Source organism: Rhipicephalus microplus, chromosome 10, assembly GCF_043290135.1.
Source record: "Rhipicephalus microplus isolate Deutch F79 chromosome 10, USDA_Rmic, whole genome shotgun sequence".
Classification (NCBI taxonomy): Eukaryota; Metazoa; Arthropoda; class Arachnida; order Ixodida; family Ixodidae; genus Rhipicephalus; species Rhipicephalus microplus.
In genome coordinates, this window is record NC_134709.1 from 57,772,654 (window position 1) to 57,788,041 (window position 15,388).

General features: G+C 45.3%; 1 protein-coding gene and 1 long non-coding RNA gene across 2 annotated transcripts; both read right to left on the bottom strand.

Annotated features, from left to right (window-relative positions):
* Positions 1–1,323: 1,323 nt before the first annotated feature.
* On the bottom strand, positions 1,324–4,410 carry LOC119181663 (uncharacterized). Its single transcript, XR_012886528.1, has 3 exons — positions 4,375–4,410; positions 3,092–3,154; positions 1,324–1,383 (listed from the first exon to the last, which is right to left on the bottom strand). It is a non-coding gene; the product is annotated as an uncharacterized LOC119181663 (long non-coding RNA).
* Positions 4,411–7,075: 2,665 nt separating this feature from the next.
* On the bottom strand, positions 7,076–13,619 carry LOC142761714 (uncharacterized). Its single transcript, XM_075874650.1, has 3 exons — positions 13,530–13,619; positions 8,970–9,175; positions 7,076–7,223 (listed from the first exon to the last, which is right to left on the bottom strand). The coding sequence occupies exons 2-3, from the start codon at positions 9,173–9,175 to the stop codon at positions 7,076–7,078; spliced, it is 354 nt and encodes a 117-aa protein (XP_075730765.1). The 5' UTR covers positions 13,530–13,619.
* Between the last annotated feature and the right edge of the window lie 1,769 nt (positions 13,620–15,388).

The window sequence follows — 15,388 nt, forward strand, 5'->3', positions numbered from 1 at the left end:
TATACTGTACACTCTAGGTAAACGAAGATATCTTGAGTGGAATCGCTCCTTAAATGGAACTGCCTCTAATTTGATTGCTTTCGTATATGAACTCTGCAACACTGTTCATCACTCAAAAGCAGAACTCCTGTCTAACAGAACAAATTTTCTATATCTCTTGTGGTTCAGTTCAACCAGAGTCTATAAGTTTAAAATCGACATCATCATCCAGCGCGTCTTATGGTCTAATTTTAAGGCAAAAGCATGAGAAATTGTAGCTAAAACTGAGATGAAATGCGTCCGTAATGTACCATTTTTTTTTCGCCTTATACACCACGGCACTCAAGAGAAACACAACAAAGGTTCGTTTTAAATATCGCATCCGAATTTCAGCATCGCTACGACAGCGTGGCGTCAGTATATCGAAAATGTAGCCTTTCGTTGTCCAAAAATCTTTGCCGTTTGCCTTTAAGGATGGAATAGAACTGACTGGTTGCGAACGACCACCTCTAAAGTGTGTGATGTCATGACGCCACTGTTTCAAAGTTGCCACATCAGCTGCTGACATGTTAAGCTTAAAACGGTGGCTTCACACGGCTCCCATATTCATTCACTTCCTTCTTTGGCTTTAAAAAGCTGGGTTCATGATACCGGTTTGTTCTTAATATAGAATGGTTAAACTCTAACACAGCACAAATATTCTTGAATTGCGTAGGATCAGCATCAAAAGTTTAGAAGACACATGACAAAAAAGAAAACAGCAACCTAACAGAAAGAGCTGGATGTTTCTTCTATCTCGGAAAAGAGTCTCAAGTTTATGTCATCTCTCCTGTTCGGAAAGCACAATAATGAGTGCTGTGCGGTTCAATCGAGTAGAGTCACAAGTTCCTGGGAAATCGCAAAGATTTAAAAAAACCTCGTAGTCTAAGTTTTTCACGGTGGCTATACATTGGCATGATGTTGCTCAAGTGCTGCAGCGCATGAAGCGACCGAGTTCAAGGTCACGGGTTCAATTCTGATCACGAATGCTCCATTACAACGGAGACATTGATAGACCAGCGAAAATGCAAATGTTCAGCCTAAACAATTATACTGAGACAAAGAAGAAAAATATTTCCTGGCCTCCCCTTTTATACGGTATGTCTCACAGTCAGATGGTACTATAGGAATGCAATAGCTAACCACCTAACTGGTCAGTCTAATTAATTCAGCATTACTTTCAAAGTACTCTCAAGCAAGATGTCGATGGTACTATAGGAATGCAATAGCTAACCACCTAACTAGTCAGACTAATTATGTTCAGCATTACTTTCAAAGTACTCTCAACCAAGATGTCGCGCTCACTTTCCTCGACGTGTTCTGTGTCCTCCGCGAACACTATGGAGACTGGCGGCCTTCCGGAGCCTGAAAGGAAATCATCGCACGGTTAAATAAAGAGAATCTAAATGTTCTTTACGTAATGCATCCTACACTTAGAAGTAATCGATGTGTGCCACTTCAATTTAGAGAAAAATGTTGGAGGGGACCCTAATCATAAACTTATAAGCGTGTGGTAGGGTTTCCGTTAGTGGCTACCTATAGGGCCAAATTGGCTGCTTTATAACCCAGCCTGGTGAAGACAATTTCAGGTTCATGCCGTGGCCACTATTTGGCAGCTTCCAACTTCTGTTTTTCCACTTTCTATTCGCCTTCCACTTTTATTCTTTAAAAAAAAAACAGTTCTTTCACTTCTATTTTATTCACGCCTTTATGCCCCGCCGTGGTGGACTAGTGCCTAAGGTATTCAGCTGCTGACCCGCAGGTTGCGGGATCGAATCTCGGCTCCAGCAGCTGCATTTTCAATGGAGGCGAAAATGCTGTAGGTCCGTGTGCTCCGATTTGGGTGCACGTTAAAGAACCCCAGGAAGTCAAATTTTCTGGAGCCCTTTCACTACGGCATTTCTCATAACCATATAACAGTTTTGGGATGTTAAACCCCACATATCAATCAAATGCCTTTATTCGTTGTTCAATCATAAAAACAAAAACTCGTCCTAATAGCCCTTTTTCAACTTCTAGCTGCAAATTCGGCGATAACATTACATTGTTTTTTTTTTTTGCTGCTTTAGCTACATTTATCTAATGATCTGGCTTTTTTCGAAGCTACCCAAGAACAGCCCTGCTGGTAACAGGATTTTTCAAGGTTTTTTTATTGACTTTAGGATCTAATTTTCTCCTCAACACGTTTGCGGTAACAGCGTTCCGTGCCACCGCCTTAGCGGATCGCGAAGGCCCCGTAGACATAAGTGCATGGTTGAGGTCTCCCCCGCGAGATGCCACGGCGTTTCCATGGTGCTCATAGAAAAACCATCTGCTCTTTCGATGAACTCCTTCCATAAAACTCTAATTAATTATTCTTATAGCCAACACTTAATTATACTAAACAAGCTTACTTGCCCAGTGTAATTAACTAACTCCTAACTTCAACCAGCGTTGTCTCTTTACAAGAATAATTAAAATCCCGAAAACCGTATATACTTGGAAAAAAAGCAAGAGTCTCACACTAGTTCGTAGTGCCAATAAAACGCTGAATTCTGAACGGTGGCAAAGAATACCTCGAGTGATCTCCCACGGTGTGCTCGCGTGCTTGGCACTTCTTGCTCAAGGCTACCGACACAGTGTGACCGGTAGTGACAGTTGAGTCATGGTGGTATAGACAAACCTGGGACGGTTAGTCTATACCACCAGGTGACGGTGACTATATACGTTTGTCTATACGGTCGGTAAGGTAACGTGAGGGGTGACTTTTTATATGTCTGGGAAGGAAAGATAGTGTTTCGGTATTCGGTTGCAACACCACGGTCGATTTAAGGCAGCCATAATATCGAGAGAAAAAAAAACGCACATTACATTTAAGTAAATGCGATAAATACGGAAACAACTGATACTACTTATTGTTGCTACTGCTGCTGTTGCCCTTGTTGTTGTTCTTGATGTTGTTGAATGTTGTTATTGTTAATTATGGATGTTGTTGCTTTTGTTGAATCCACGTTTTAGCTTGGCCCAACGCTTAACCCCCTGGCCCGAGGAACATCTTCCGAACACGGGAGAGAAAAATAACGATGCCACTCACTGTCATCCCACAGGTTTCCGTCCGGCAGTTCAATCAACTGCGATTCGGTGTCATTTTCTTTTCCTGCCCGAAAACACATGAAACAGAAATGAAATACACATTTAAATTCTCATTCAACTCTTCTCCTTGCATGCAAAATTTACAACACATGTCAACATCCTAGAACGCTGGAACGGCAAGCTCCGACGTCGTGTATACCAATGAGGAATAATTTGAGATAGCCAACGCCCAGCATTCATTATTAGCGGTCATGCATGTCATAATACCGACGACAAATAATTTCATATGGCCAACGCTTGAGCATTCATCATAAGCGGTCACGCATGCCATAATTTGGCTTTTCCTAAGCCGGGTGTGATCCGCTCTTTTTTACGCGGCGACAAAAGTATAAGGTAGACTGCCATACGCGTTTACAGTGTGTACAATAATAATCATGATATATATGTAGCGTCAAACAATAGCGACATACTTGCATTTTATACCTTTCCTCCAACAAAAAGGTTAAAAAATTGCTCGTAAAAAGCGTTCGAAACACGATGAAAATAACCCCGGCATATTATATCGGCCACGATGTAGCTAGGCAACCCGAAAAACGGCCAGAAGATGGAGGCTAGCCATGAAAAAAATCCGTTAACGGCACTTGTGTGCTTGAACCGAAGTTTCAGCAAGTAGAGTTCTAGCCTTGAAGAGATAAGTTCATTTGTCAAAACATTGGTTTGAGGACAGAAACCTTTATTTACGGATTTTTTCAAAGATAGAGGCAAGTCGCATGTGAAATCAATATCATTTCTAGATGTTTGTATACTCCTTAGCTGCGATGTTTTTATTAATATTATTATTATTATTGTTAATATTATTATGCCCCCATATGTAAGATAAGTACCTGTGCACAATTTCGGACACCTACGTTTTCAAGCCCTCTAAGGGTCGCGATAACGCATTCACCTTTAAGAACAACAGACTCCTCTCATTAATCTTCTGTGGGAGCCGGCTAATCTGCTACTACGGTGGGTCTGTTATAAAGGATACTGCTGTAGCGAACTTAAATGTTTTCATTATTGAATGTATTGTTTGAATAATGAGATACATATACACCCAGATATCCCGGTGTGTCTCCTAATGCGCATTGTTGTCAACGATTCAGGAAGGTCGTACCGTTCTTGGGGGAAGAGGGGGCTTCTTTTGGGGTTATTAGTCCCTTGTTAACTCGGTTACATCCGGCAAATCTGGTGGCGCCTCAAGCGCAACAAGGTGATAAGAGTGTGAAGGCATCCAGCACTTACTTGTTGTTTCGTCGGGCTGTTCGACGTTGTCACTGGCTGGCAGAGAGAGAAAAAAATATATTGGTACAATAGGTCTCACTAAGGTGTCTTGCATAGACCATGCAACAACTCGGGTTGTATATAAAGCCTACCTGAAGTCGCTGTTCCAGCTAGCGTTGGCCTCTCTCCGATAATGTTCCGGTCCCAGAAAATAAAAAAAATTAACTACACCTTGCTAATTCCCCCACAACAGTGAACTAGTTGGTTTGATACAAGCTGGAGTTGGCGTAATAACAGGTTAAAGTCGACACTGGTCTTTTGACACTTTGCTCTAACGACACTGATTGCGCTGTAACCATGTCGTCACGTTCCACCATTAGCAAACTTGTAAAAGAGCGAATAAGAAAACACAGGATCCGCTATGCACTCTCCTGGCACAAACTGAAGATGCAAGCAGTCTTCCTTCAAGGGAAAATTCTAGTTTAAGACGAAATCCATAGATGCCTCATGAAACTCGAACAAAGACCGTCAGCCTCCACACGAGTGGTTCGAAAAATCATCATGCTGCGATGATGTTACTCTCTGACGTTACAGGTCATCAAAATGTGTGACCTCATCACAATGTCACAGCACATAATGTGAGTAACGTCACGTAATGACATCGTGCCGTCATTGCTTGGTCATGGGTGAGCCTATCTCGGAGGCACGAGAGGTTCAGGAAGCCTTCAATGGTGGAGACCCTTCCCGTAGGCGGTGCAAAAAGCACGTCAGGTGCTGAAAGCTTTTGGGGAGGGTAGATCAATACAATTGAATGAGAAGGGCAAAAAATATATGGCTGATCCCTCCATCATAGGAGTCGACATTTCCGTGATGGAAATACATCATGAAAGTCGTGGTGGACTTCAACACAAAACACTTTCATGTTAAAAAAGACAATTGATTTGCTCTTCCGAGTCCTCTTAAAGGAATACATAAGAAGCCATGTGAACTTTTATTCTCAATCGATTCTATTCAAAACCCCGATCCAGCCGCCATATGAATTTTCGTAAGACTACAATGGTTTTACACTGCCTTCAAGACCGGAGGCGTTGCAACCTTTCTGCGTATCACGTGATTTCGCAGTGCCTCTGGAACGGCCCACATTTGACGAAGCGACGATATCATGCGATGACGCCGTCGTGTGACGTCAGAGTGAAGCACGTCACAAACTATATGGCGATCTGTGACCGCTGATCTCCGCTGAAAAAGACACGTGCTTTCCTCCTGGTGGAGATCATTGGCAACGGCGTCCCCGTGTGGTTTTTTTTTTTTTTGCACCTTCCTCCGTGTTTTTTTTCTGTATCACTTCCTGTCGATGCCAATGCCACCGATGGTCACTCTTCAAATTTAAAGAGGCATCTAAGAAATCCTTTAACTAGAACAACGCGCTGAATCTTATCGTGCAGTCTGAATCGTATATCAGCCACCAAGTAAAGTATACACTTTAAGTTTAATAGCTGCAGTTCACCGCAATGGCGTTGCGGCTACGGTCTCGGCTGTTGATATGAAAGTAGTGGGCTCGATTCCGAACGTGGCAGTCGCATTTCCACGAAGGCGGAATACAATGGGCCCATGTACTGCACGAGTTAAAGAACACTAGGTGGTCCAAATCTGAGGAGGCCTCTACTCTGGTGTCCTTCATTATCAACCACGGCAAATGCACTTATTGAAATAACTACATCACTGCGTTTGTCACGCTCAGCTTTGCTCTACCATCCGAACCACTCTTAGACCGCTTTAAATTATAATATTAGATTGTGTTTAGTTGTTAACATCTTATTTGAATAATTGTAGCAACCAGAACCTACATAGCCTGTTCTTTAAAGTAACTTGTTACACCATGCAATATAGTCCGTCATCCTGCCTGCTTTCATTATAAGAGCACTATAGTTCCATCTTTATAGTGCACCAATATTCGCAGACGTAACGGCCTGTCTTTTATCCACGGAGTTCTCCGCTAATGCGTACGTGTCTCGTTGTCACATCGTGTTTTCGGCACGTAAGGCAACAAATGCCAGTGGCGTTGCCAGAAGATGGCGCACCGGGCCCGTGACCCCCCCCCCCCCTCCGAATACATAGCGCAAAATGACCACTTACCTGCCCGCCCCACTTCTGATTAAAAAGCCCCCCCCCCCCTCTCGCCCGAAAAAAAAATTCTGCCTACGCCCCTGACCGATGCAGGAAATTCTTGGATAGAGGTCCTCACTCGCTCGAACCGACATTTCGACAACTGGTATTCCTCGAAGTAGACGTATGGTCCCTAGAATATTCTAGAGACCATAGTAGCGCCACTGCCCAATAGGGCGACAAGGCCGCTAATCGAAGCGTTGCCTCTAGAGACCTTCCCTAGCTCGAAGACTTTTCGGTTCTTGAGGCCTCTGAACACAAAAATGTCTTCAGTTGTAGTTTTCTTGCGTCAAGTGATAATCCAAGGACTCAAGTGACTAGAAAATGTACTGGTAAGGGTGAGAACACCTTGGGAAAGTAATTTCAGTATGTTGCTATGAGCTAGTTTCGGTTCCTACGTACTGTGCTCTGACATGGCGTCCTCGGCAAGCCAGATAACTTCAAGACGCGTGCGTTTCCAGACAAACCGGAATTCCTAGTTGTGTTCGCAACTCTATGATAGTTTGAGGTGACTACAATGAATGAGATGTGGTGCAAAGTGGCGAAGAGATAGACACTACTCACACGAAACGAAGACCTTCCAGACGACGAAGCCGCCGATGCCGACGATGACGAGGACGAAGACCGCGAGACCCACGACGGTCAGCGCCATCTGCATCTTGTCCGCGCCTTCCGCGATCTGCTGGGCTGCGATGGCGGCCGCCCTGCGTCACACAGCGTAAGCCAGGGGCCTCAATCTCGTGTGCACCTCAGCGGCCCCCGGGATGCAGCCATAGAATGCAGTCTCAGTGGACCTATATACTTCCCTGTCTTGGGGCAGTAAAAGAGGTTAGTTGAGAAAAATGGTGGAGAACTTTTTTTTTATCTTGCCTGGTGGTCACACGCCGTCAGTAGTGGTTGCCCTCCCAGATTATGTAATTCGTTCTGCCGAACGCCGTGCAAGAAGTGCACTCGTACCAGCATCTCTACATGTAGGTATACCTGGCGGCAGCAATTAATCTATAATTAATATCTGGAAATTTACGTTCCAAAACCAGAATGTTATTAAGACGAATGCCGTAATGGAGGCCTCCTGAAATTTCAACCATCTGTCTTTGCCATGCACTGAAATCGTACAGTATACACGAGTCCGTGCCGGCATTGTCCGCTTCTCACACCAGTGGCAGATGCTCGACTATTTCACCAAAGCTGTGTTAGATAATTGCAAACTTTGCCACTGGAAAGAATGCCTTTCTCATGCCTCATATATGAGTCGCTTCTAGGGCCCTTCCGGATCTATATTCTAGAAACACGTCAACACGTACTGGTCTCCAAAATGACTGGAGCAGTGGCACAGTTTTTGTGCCGCTGTTTCAACGCACGGTGCCCGCGTGAGATGCGTCAGGGAAAAATAATGCTTGAGACCGGTCACGTCCGAGTAGCTCATGAACATATTCGACAGTCATGCGCGGGCCGGGAACCTCTAGCGGGGATTAGGGATACCTTGAGAACCGAGGACGCCTCCAGTTTTCGTTTTGCCGTGAAGCTCCATCTATTCCCCGCAACGGTTCTATCTTCGTGGACTAATAACAAAACGCGAAGCCTAAACCATCAGCAGACGATCACATTCCCTTGCACAACGTCTAGCAAATGCACTCTTTTTTTTTTGTTCGTCCCTCGAACGATGTGAACAGGCATTCGGAGAGGCTAACAGAGGAACAGGCAAATGCTTTAGCTGACAACTCGTGCACAATAGCAACGCGCCGCTTCTAAGTTTCGATCTCTAGGAGCCCTTTAACATTTGAATGTAGACGGCATATCATTCTTTGCTATCTGATATACAGCATATAGCTCAGTGTTCGTTATAAAAAGAAAACCACAAAACAAGCCTTAAAACCGCATCGCCATTAAACATTCATGGGAACCCCCTCCAACGCACCCCTGGTAATGATAAGGCTGCAGCTGCTTTGCACTTCACGCGAGGGATTCGGATCACGTCAAACGGCACTTCCTTCTGCCGTACATGTTTGCCACTTTCGTACATGAAATGAACACCCGCCTAGCCACTGATTCATATCATTCTAACGCCGCGATGGGTGGAACACGGTAATTAAGAACACCAAAATAACAGCGTAAAAGATATTCCTCGAAAGGAGCAAAGTCATCCTGCTGAAGATGGTTGCGGAATAAATCATGGTCTAGCATAGCGCCCAGAAAGTGATTATCAATAATATTACTCCAAAATAATACTAAAACATACCCCTTGCCACAAAAAAAAATGTGTAGTGTTTGCACATTCTCTTAATTATGCTGATCGGGATGGCGGCCAATTATCTTTCTTCTTTTCGGTCAATCATTGCGCAGATCCCCGCCAATGTAGTTCAATCTAATACGCTGACAGTCACTGCAACAGCGATAATATATCTGTGTGGTCGGGCGAGCATCACACAGAGCTCGCTCGTGTCGCATACCCTGATCGGCTAACGGACTTCTTCTGCACCATCATAGAGTCCGGTGGTTTCTTCTTTCCGATGCCGTCCTTATCTCCGCCTCCATCGTCGTCATCGTCATCGTCGTCGTCCTTCTTGTCGTCGTCATCCTTATCGTCGTCGCCCTTGTCGTCATCCTCCTTGTCGTCGCTCTTGTCGTCCTCCTTGCTTTCTTCTTCGTCTGGCATCTGATGGAAGATATAGATTGAGCTTCTTCGTTATAACCGGTTATTGTTGTAGCCAAACAGACCTTAGTCGCCACACTAATTAGCATCCACGGCACTAGGTCACAGGGCTAACAAAAAAAAAAAAAAAACTGGCAGCTTCACCCACAGTACCGCAGCTCGCCTGCAATCCAACCGCGAAAGAGTAGCCCGGTATTCTAGAACTCCCCTTTACTCAACGCTTCACCTTGGCTTGAGAAAATCGATGGGAGCGTCATCCCTAGGTAAAACGAACGCCTACATATCAGAGATAATCTTGAGAAGCACGACGTTATCTCCAGTCCAGAAGTAGCACTGTTTGGAGAGCAGCTTTAACTACAGCCGTCCTTTATGAAATGAATTCATTAAAAAGAAGTTATTATTATTATTATTATTATTATTATTATTATTATTATTATTATTATTATTATTATTATTATTATTATTATTATTATTATTATTATTATTATTATTATTATTATTATTATTATTATTATTATTATTATAAGTAGTTGTTGTAAATGTCACATAAAAGGAAGAAGTAATCAGGCGAAAACCGAAGAGGAGTACCTTCCAAACCCCGTACATCCTAAACAAATGGCATCCGGGGGTGCACTCTTCCAAACGCAAAAACTTTTGCAGCATCGCGTACTGCATCACATGCTCCGGGCTTGCCCAAGCTATACGGTCTCAACGAGAATAAATAGTCGTGGGAATACACCCTCCACCACCAGGGAGGACTTCGAAGGTTCATAACTCGGTTTCTGCCGGCGGCAAATTATCCTTTAACAAAAGTCGTTGCTGGAATATTCGGCGCATAGTTAAATGCAGGAAAGCGGTGAAACACGTGACCAAAACGTAGATGAGGGTACCATAATACAAGCGCGCACACCGCACACAAATACAAGCTCACATTTGCGTTTCTGCTTGTTCCCACGTTCACGAATTCGCCCCGCACGTAGCGCGCCGCTTTATTGCAGTTAGGTTATCTTTTTGGCCACTCTACTTTTTTCACGCTCATATCTCAAATAAAACATGTAACAGCCCTTATTCCTGCCTTACCGGCATTGTTGCCTATTTCTCATTAACATTCAAGCCCACAAACAATTCATTCGTCAAGCCGAGGCCACCTCCAAAAGCCAAGTGGTTCAGGCCGACGTCTTGGGGGGAGAAGGGGGGGGGGGGGTAGAAGGCGAATCTCTGTCTCAACCCGATCACCGACGGCTGCTGCAAATTAAGTGTTTTCTCTCTCTCTCTCTCTCGGCCAATGTAAATACTATACGCATGTTATAGAGACATCAAATCAAAACAACAAATTAGTTTAGACTATAAATTGTTCTCCGAAAACTCGAGTGTCGCTAATTTCACTACCACGAGTTCATTGATTAAAAACTCAAAGCAAAGTTTCACTTCTAGATTTCCTGCCGGAAAGTATGGCAACGTCAGCAATTTTATTACTTTTTTTGCGTATTTTGGGCACGGAAGCTCAAATGCATGCTCAAATACGTGTTCAGTCTCGGGCTCCTTCAGAAAACAATCCATTTAATTTCTTTTTTACACACTGCGCAGGTCTTATAGTAGGCGCCGTCAGAAACATCAGGTTATGCCGAATGGTGCGGAAGCTCAACCGTTGCGTCAGTTCTGTCGTAATCATCATCAACCTGACTATGCCCAGTGCATGCAGACTTTTTCCGTGATCCGCCAATCAATCCGGTCTTCTCAGTTTACGAGCCATCTCGTTTTGTATGATCGAGACAGCGCAGGCCCTATGAACGACGCACCTTCCCCCCATTCCCCCCAACCTTCCTTAGCGTCCCTTAGTTTCACTTAATAAAGGCGGGTGGGATGATTCGTCTCCCGTCTGCTTCAGGAAAAATCGACGGAAGGCCTCGCACGCGGGTTGGTGTTTCCGCAGGCGCCCTCCGTCTGATGGAGATGGACGGCTTGTTTCATTTCTGCTTCAGCCGCGTCACTCAAGTTACTAGAAGCGGATAGGACATGCGATTCACGGAGTGATGCCATCTGTTTGGGCTATACATGGAAAATGACGGTAACGCGAAAAAAGTCACAGCTTTGCCGCAAAGGTGAAGCAATGAACGTGTCAGCAACTAATCGGAAGGTCACGCGCAGAATGGCAAGCAGATCGAAACGTGTCCCGCGTTTTTCACGCACAAATAACGCACGAAACCTACTCACAGGTACAGATAAACCCAAATAAGCACCTCAGTTGTTACTTCGCTGTGTTTGAAAAGCGCACTTTTTTTCGCAGACGGAGACTGCGCAATGATCGCAGTGACCTTTGTGCGCCCGGTAACTACAGCATAATCGTTCCGGTGAAATCCAAAGGCCAGCCAAGACGTACTATCCTCCCCACCGCGAAATAAAGGGCGCGTGACTGAGTGTCCGCCACCTCCTCTACGTGGGGCAAAGTAAGCGTGGAAGATGAGCCGCCGCGTCGTGACAATATGGCGACGCTAGAGTTACTGTATATTCTGCTACAGTAACTCTAGGCGGCGCGAGTTCATTTCGACATATTGCTGGTAGTATTGAAAACACGATAGCCCCCCACCCCCGAGATGCTCGTCACCAGTGGTAAGTGGTAGATATAAAAAAATTGCCCGCAGCTTCCCTCGGGGGAACACTGAGGAGGATGCGGACCATATAATTGGTTAACGGGGTGTTAAAGTGCGACTTACTTGGGTCGATGGCTAAATTGGTTAACGTGGTTGTGAAATGGGGTGTTAAATTGCGACTTACTTGGGTCGATGGCTAAATTGGTTAACGTGGTTGTAGGAGGGGGTGTTAAATGAGTGAACACGTACACACGTATGCGAAAGGGCGGCGCTGGTCGAAGGGACGTCGATCATTGTGTTTGTGGATTCGTTGGAATTCATTTCACCGCGACCTTGGACGTCGACGCGCCGTACAAACCAACCGACGAGCGGCAACTGAGTGAGCGAGCGCCGACCTTGAGTATATATACAGCACGACGGCGCATGCACTGTCAGCTGTTGAATGTTCTCGAAGCGCGACGCCACATGCGCGTCTACTGGAGAATTAGGAGAATTGTAGATGTCGAACGCGGTGTGTAGAGGAGGAAGGGTGCACAGATGGTGGAGGAGTGAAGCGCGCGCGGTGTGTAGAGGAGGAAGGGATGCACAGATGGTGGAAGAGTGGGCGACGGCGCGACGGCGCATGCGCGCGCGTCAGCTGTCGAATGTTCGAGAAGCGGTGTGGACGGCGCGGACGACGCGGACGGCGCACTACAAGGCGCGAGTATAAGATGCTCCGCATCTAATAGCTTGCCGTTTGAACGTTGAGGCACGTACTCCTCCGTGGCTCTGTGGTGAACGCCTTGCACTGACGTCTCAGAGGTGCCAAGTTCAGTTCCGCGCGCCTAAGTCTTGTTCTAATTTTTTTGCTTTCTTGTGTTTTCATATATATATATATATATATATATATATATATATATATATATATATATATATATATATATATATATATATATATATATATATATATATATATATATATATATATATATATATATATACAGAGAGAGAGAGAGAGAGAGAGAGAGAGAGAGAGAGATCCGTATACATTGTGACACTTCACATAATCTGGTAGTCCTGTGCTCCATGTTCAGCTAGTCCGGACGCGGTTTAGTAGTCGTTCCTATAGGCGCGAGCCTGCTCCATGACTGCATTGGGGCCGTAGCTCCGGTATATTAAAGTCATTTTCGCCATATAGCCGCCTTGTCTACGTTGCCGAGCCCTCACAACATATACGATGAATGACGCCGACGGCAAAATGCAACCAAGAGTGTCCATATAATCACTATCGCAATAAAACCCGTAGAAAGGGTCCATGCAACTGGCATTGCAACGATAAGCATGTTCACCCCTTCAAGTGTACGAACTGCCCACACTCCACGACAATGACGTGTCTGGGTTGTCGAAAGCATGTGACAGCTGAATCGAGCAGCACTAACGTTTCCAGCCTTTCTATGCTCGACAAGTTAACTAAATATAACGTACAACAACGTGTAAACTATTTATGAAAATTTTTATGCCAAAATAAGAGACGCCTTAGCATTTAAGCGGATTTACATTCTAGATTTTGCTGGCATGAAAACGAAAACTGCGGAACCACGAAATGATTGCGCGAAACGTCTCAACCACTCAACGGCGGTTCAAAATTGGCGTGTAGCAGCACTACAATCACACCGAGTCTATTTAGTTGTGCCGTTACAGTGGCCATCGACTGGATTGCCTTTCAATAGTGCCTGGGTGACGGCGGTATAAACCCTTGAAGGGTGCCCTATCCGGATTGTTCTTACCTTTAAGCGAGCTGGAGTCGGTGACTACGCTGTTGACGATGAAACACTGCGATGGTGCACCCGTACCTTCAGCGAGGCTCGACGCTCTTCTTCTCCCCAAGCACGCGCATGGCATGCGCTGCTACTGGTATTACCAGCCCGTGGTTCATACCCAGTACGGGAAACTGTCTGTAATTGTATGGTGTAAAGAAAATCGAAAGTAGGAATCTATTTGAGAAATGCTGTAATATTAGCAGTTACGAATACTATTACAAATTTAAATCACAAAAGAAGTCTGGAGACGTACAAAGAGGGTTCAGCATTGAGGATGACGCAGTGAGCGATGGAAAGGAAAATGATAGGCGTAACCTTAAGAGACAAGAAGAGAGCAGAGTGGGTCAAGAAGAAGAATGGACATTGGCCGGGCACGTAAGCAGGATAACCGCTGGTCATTAAAGGTAACTGACTGTATTCCCACAAAAGGCAAACGCACGACGGGGAGACACAAAGTTAGGTGGCCTGAGGAGGCTAACAATTTCTCAAGTATACACCTTTTCACAGGAGGCAAACAACACCGCCATGATGGGGAGTACAAAGCTAGGCTAAGGGCGCAGCCTTGTCAGTGCATTTTTGAGGGGTCACGCAAATTTGCGTGGCCCAAAGGACTATACGTCGGCGCCCTCGGAGGCATTTTTGAAAAGGTCTAAAACGTGGCAGCAAAAAGCACAAGACTGGGTTCATTGACGGATCATGAGTACTATGGGAGAGGCCTTTGCTACTTTTGCCCTGCAGTGGACGTAATCAGGCTGATGATGATGGTGACATCCAAATAGTACTGGTCGATGTGGTCTAACTCCGGGGCACATCACGCTCTCGTATCAACGCAAATAAGGAGACAGGTTCGATTGTAACTTCTTTACCCAAGGTTTCTCAGCGTCATGATTGGCGCGCATGGGATTCACAAGCGACGCGCGCCTCGACATGCCCCCTCACACACGTCGCATCAACGGCTTCTCGCCGATGGTCTTGATGAGGCGACAGCACAGTCAGTACTTCTCGCTGAAGTCGGCTGGAGAGATGTGACACGCGTATGGTCTCTTCACCGAGTGGTTGCACGCGCGACCGGCAAACTTATTTCCCGAGACGAACTTAGTGCCGCACATGCAGCACACTCAGGGCGCCTTGCGCTGGCCCGCCATGTGCGTCGTCATCGCGAACCTGCTGGCGAATGCGGTCGGGCCCAGAGAGCATAACAATGGCCTCTCTCTCGCGTGACGGCACATGTGCTTTACCAGGACACCGTTGCGAGCTGAGTTCTGGCTGCACACGTCGCACCTGGATGGCCTCTCACCGGTGTTTATGTTCATGCGCTCTTGGCAAAGTACAAACTACGCGGGCCTGAAACCAAAACCGAAAGTTGACATAGACATTCGTTGTGGCACTTGATGCACTTCGAGAAAAAAAATAATGTAATTAAATTTTGCAATGATAGCATTTTAAGCTTATCAACAATACTGTAACTACTCGTTGGGACAATCGGTGTCGATAAATAGCAGAATTTGATCACATGGTGGAGTTTATGGTTTCAAATGTAAGCTTTCGGTGACATGTTCAATACAAGAGTCTTACTAATGTTCAATACAAGAGCATACTAATGCTTTATGAGAATTCAATGACTATGCTTTCATGCCCTTTCTTCTGAAGGTGTTGAAAAGAGCTACGTAGCCTAAAAATACGGACAGTGGCCTAAATGGAAGGAACGAGTTTCTTGTGATATTTTTCTGCTCAAGTTCTTTTTCTTGTGCATCGATAGATCCAGTTTTTCTGCCGCCACTTACAGTGCCTCACTCAACCGCCGCTTAGAAGAGGGCGCGCTCAAG

Bases quoted from the DNA above. Each gene is read 5' to 3' on its own strand.
- LOC142761714 (XM_075874650.1), bottom strand. From the start codon at position 9,175: ATGCCAGACGAAGAAGAAAGCAAGGAGGACGACAAGAGCGACGACAAG. The intron at 7,224-8,969 runs GTATGCGACACG...TGTGTGACGCAG, and splicing joins AAGTCCGTTAGCCGATCAGG to GGCGGCCGCCATCGCAGCCC.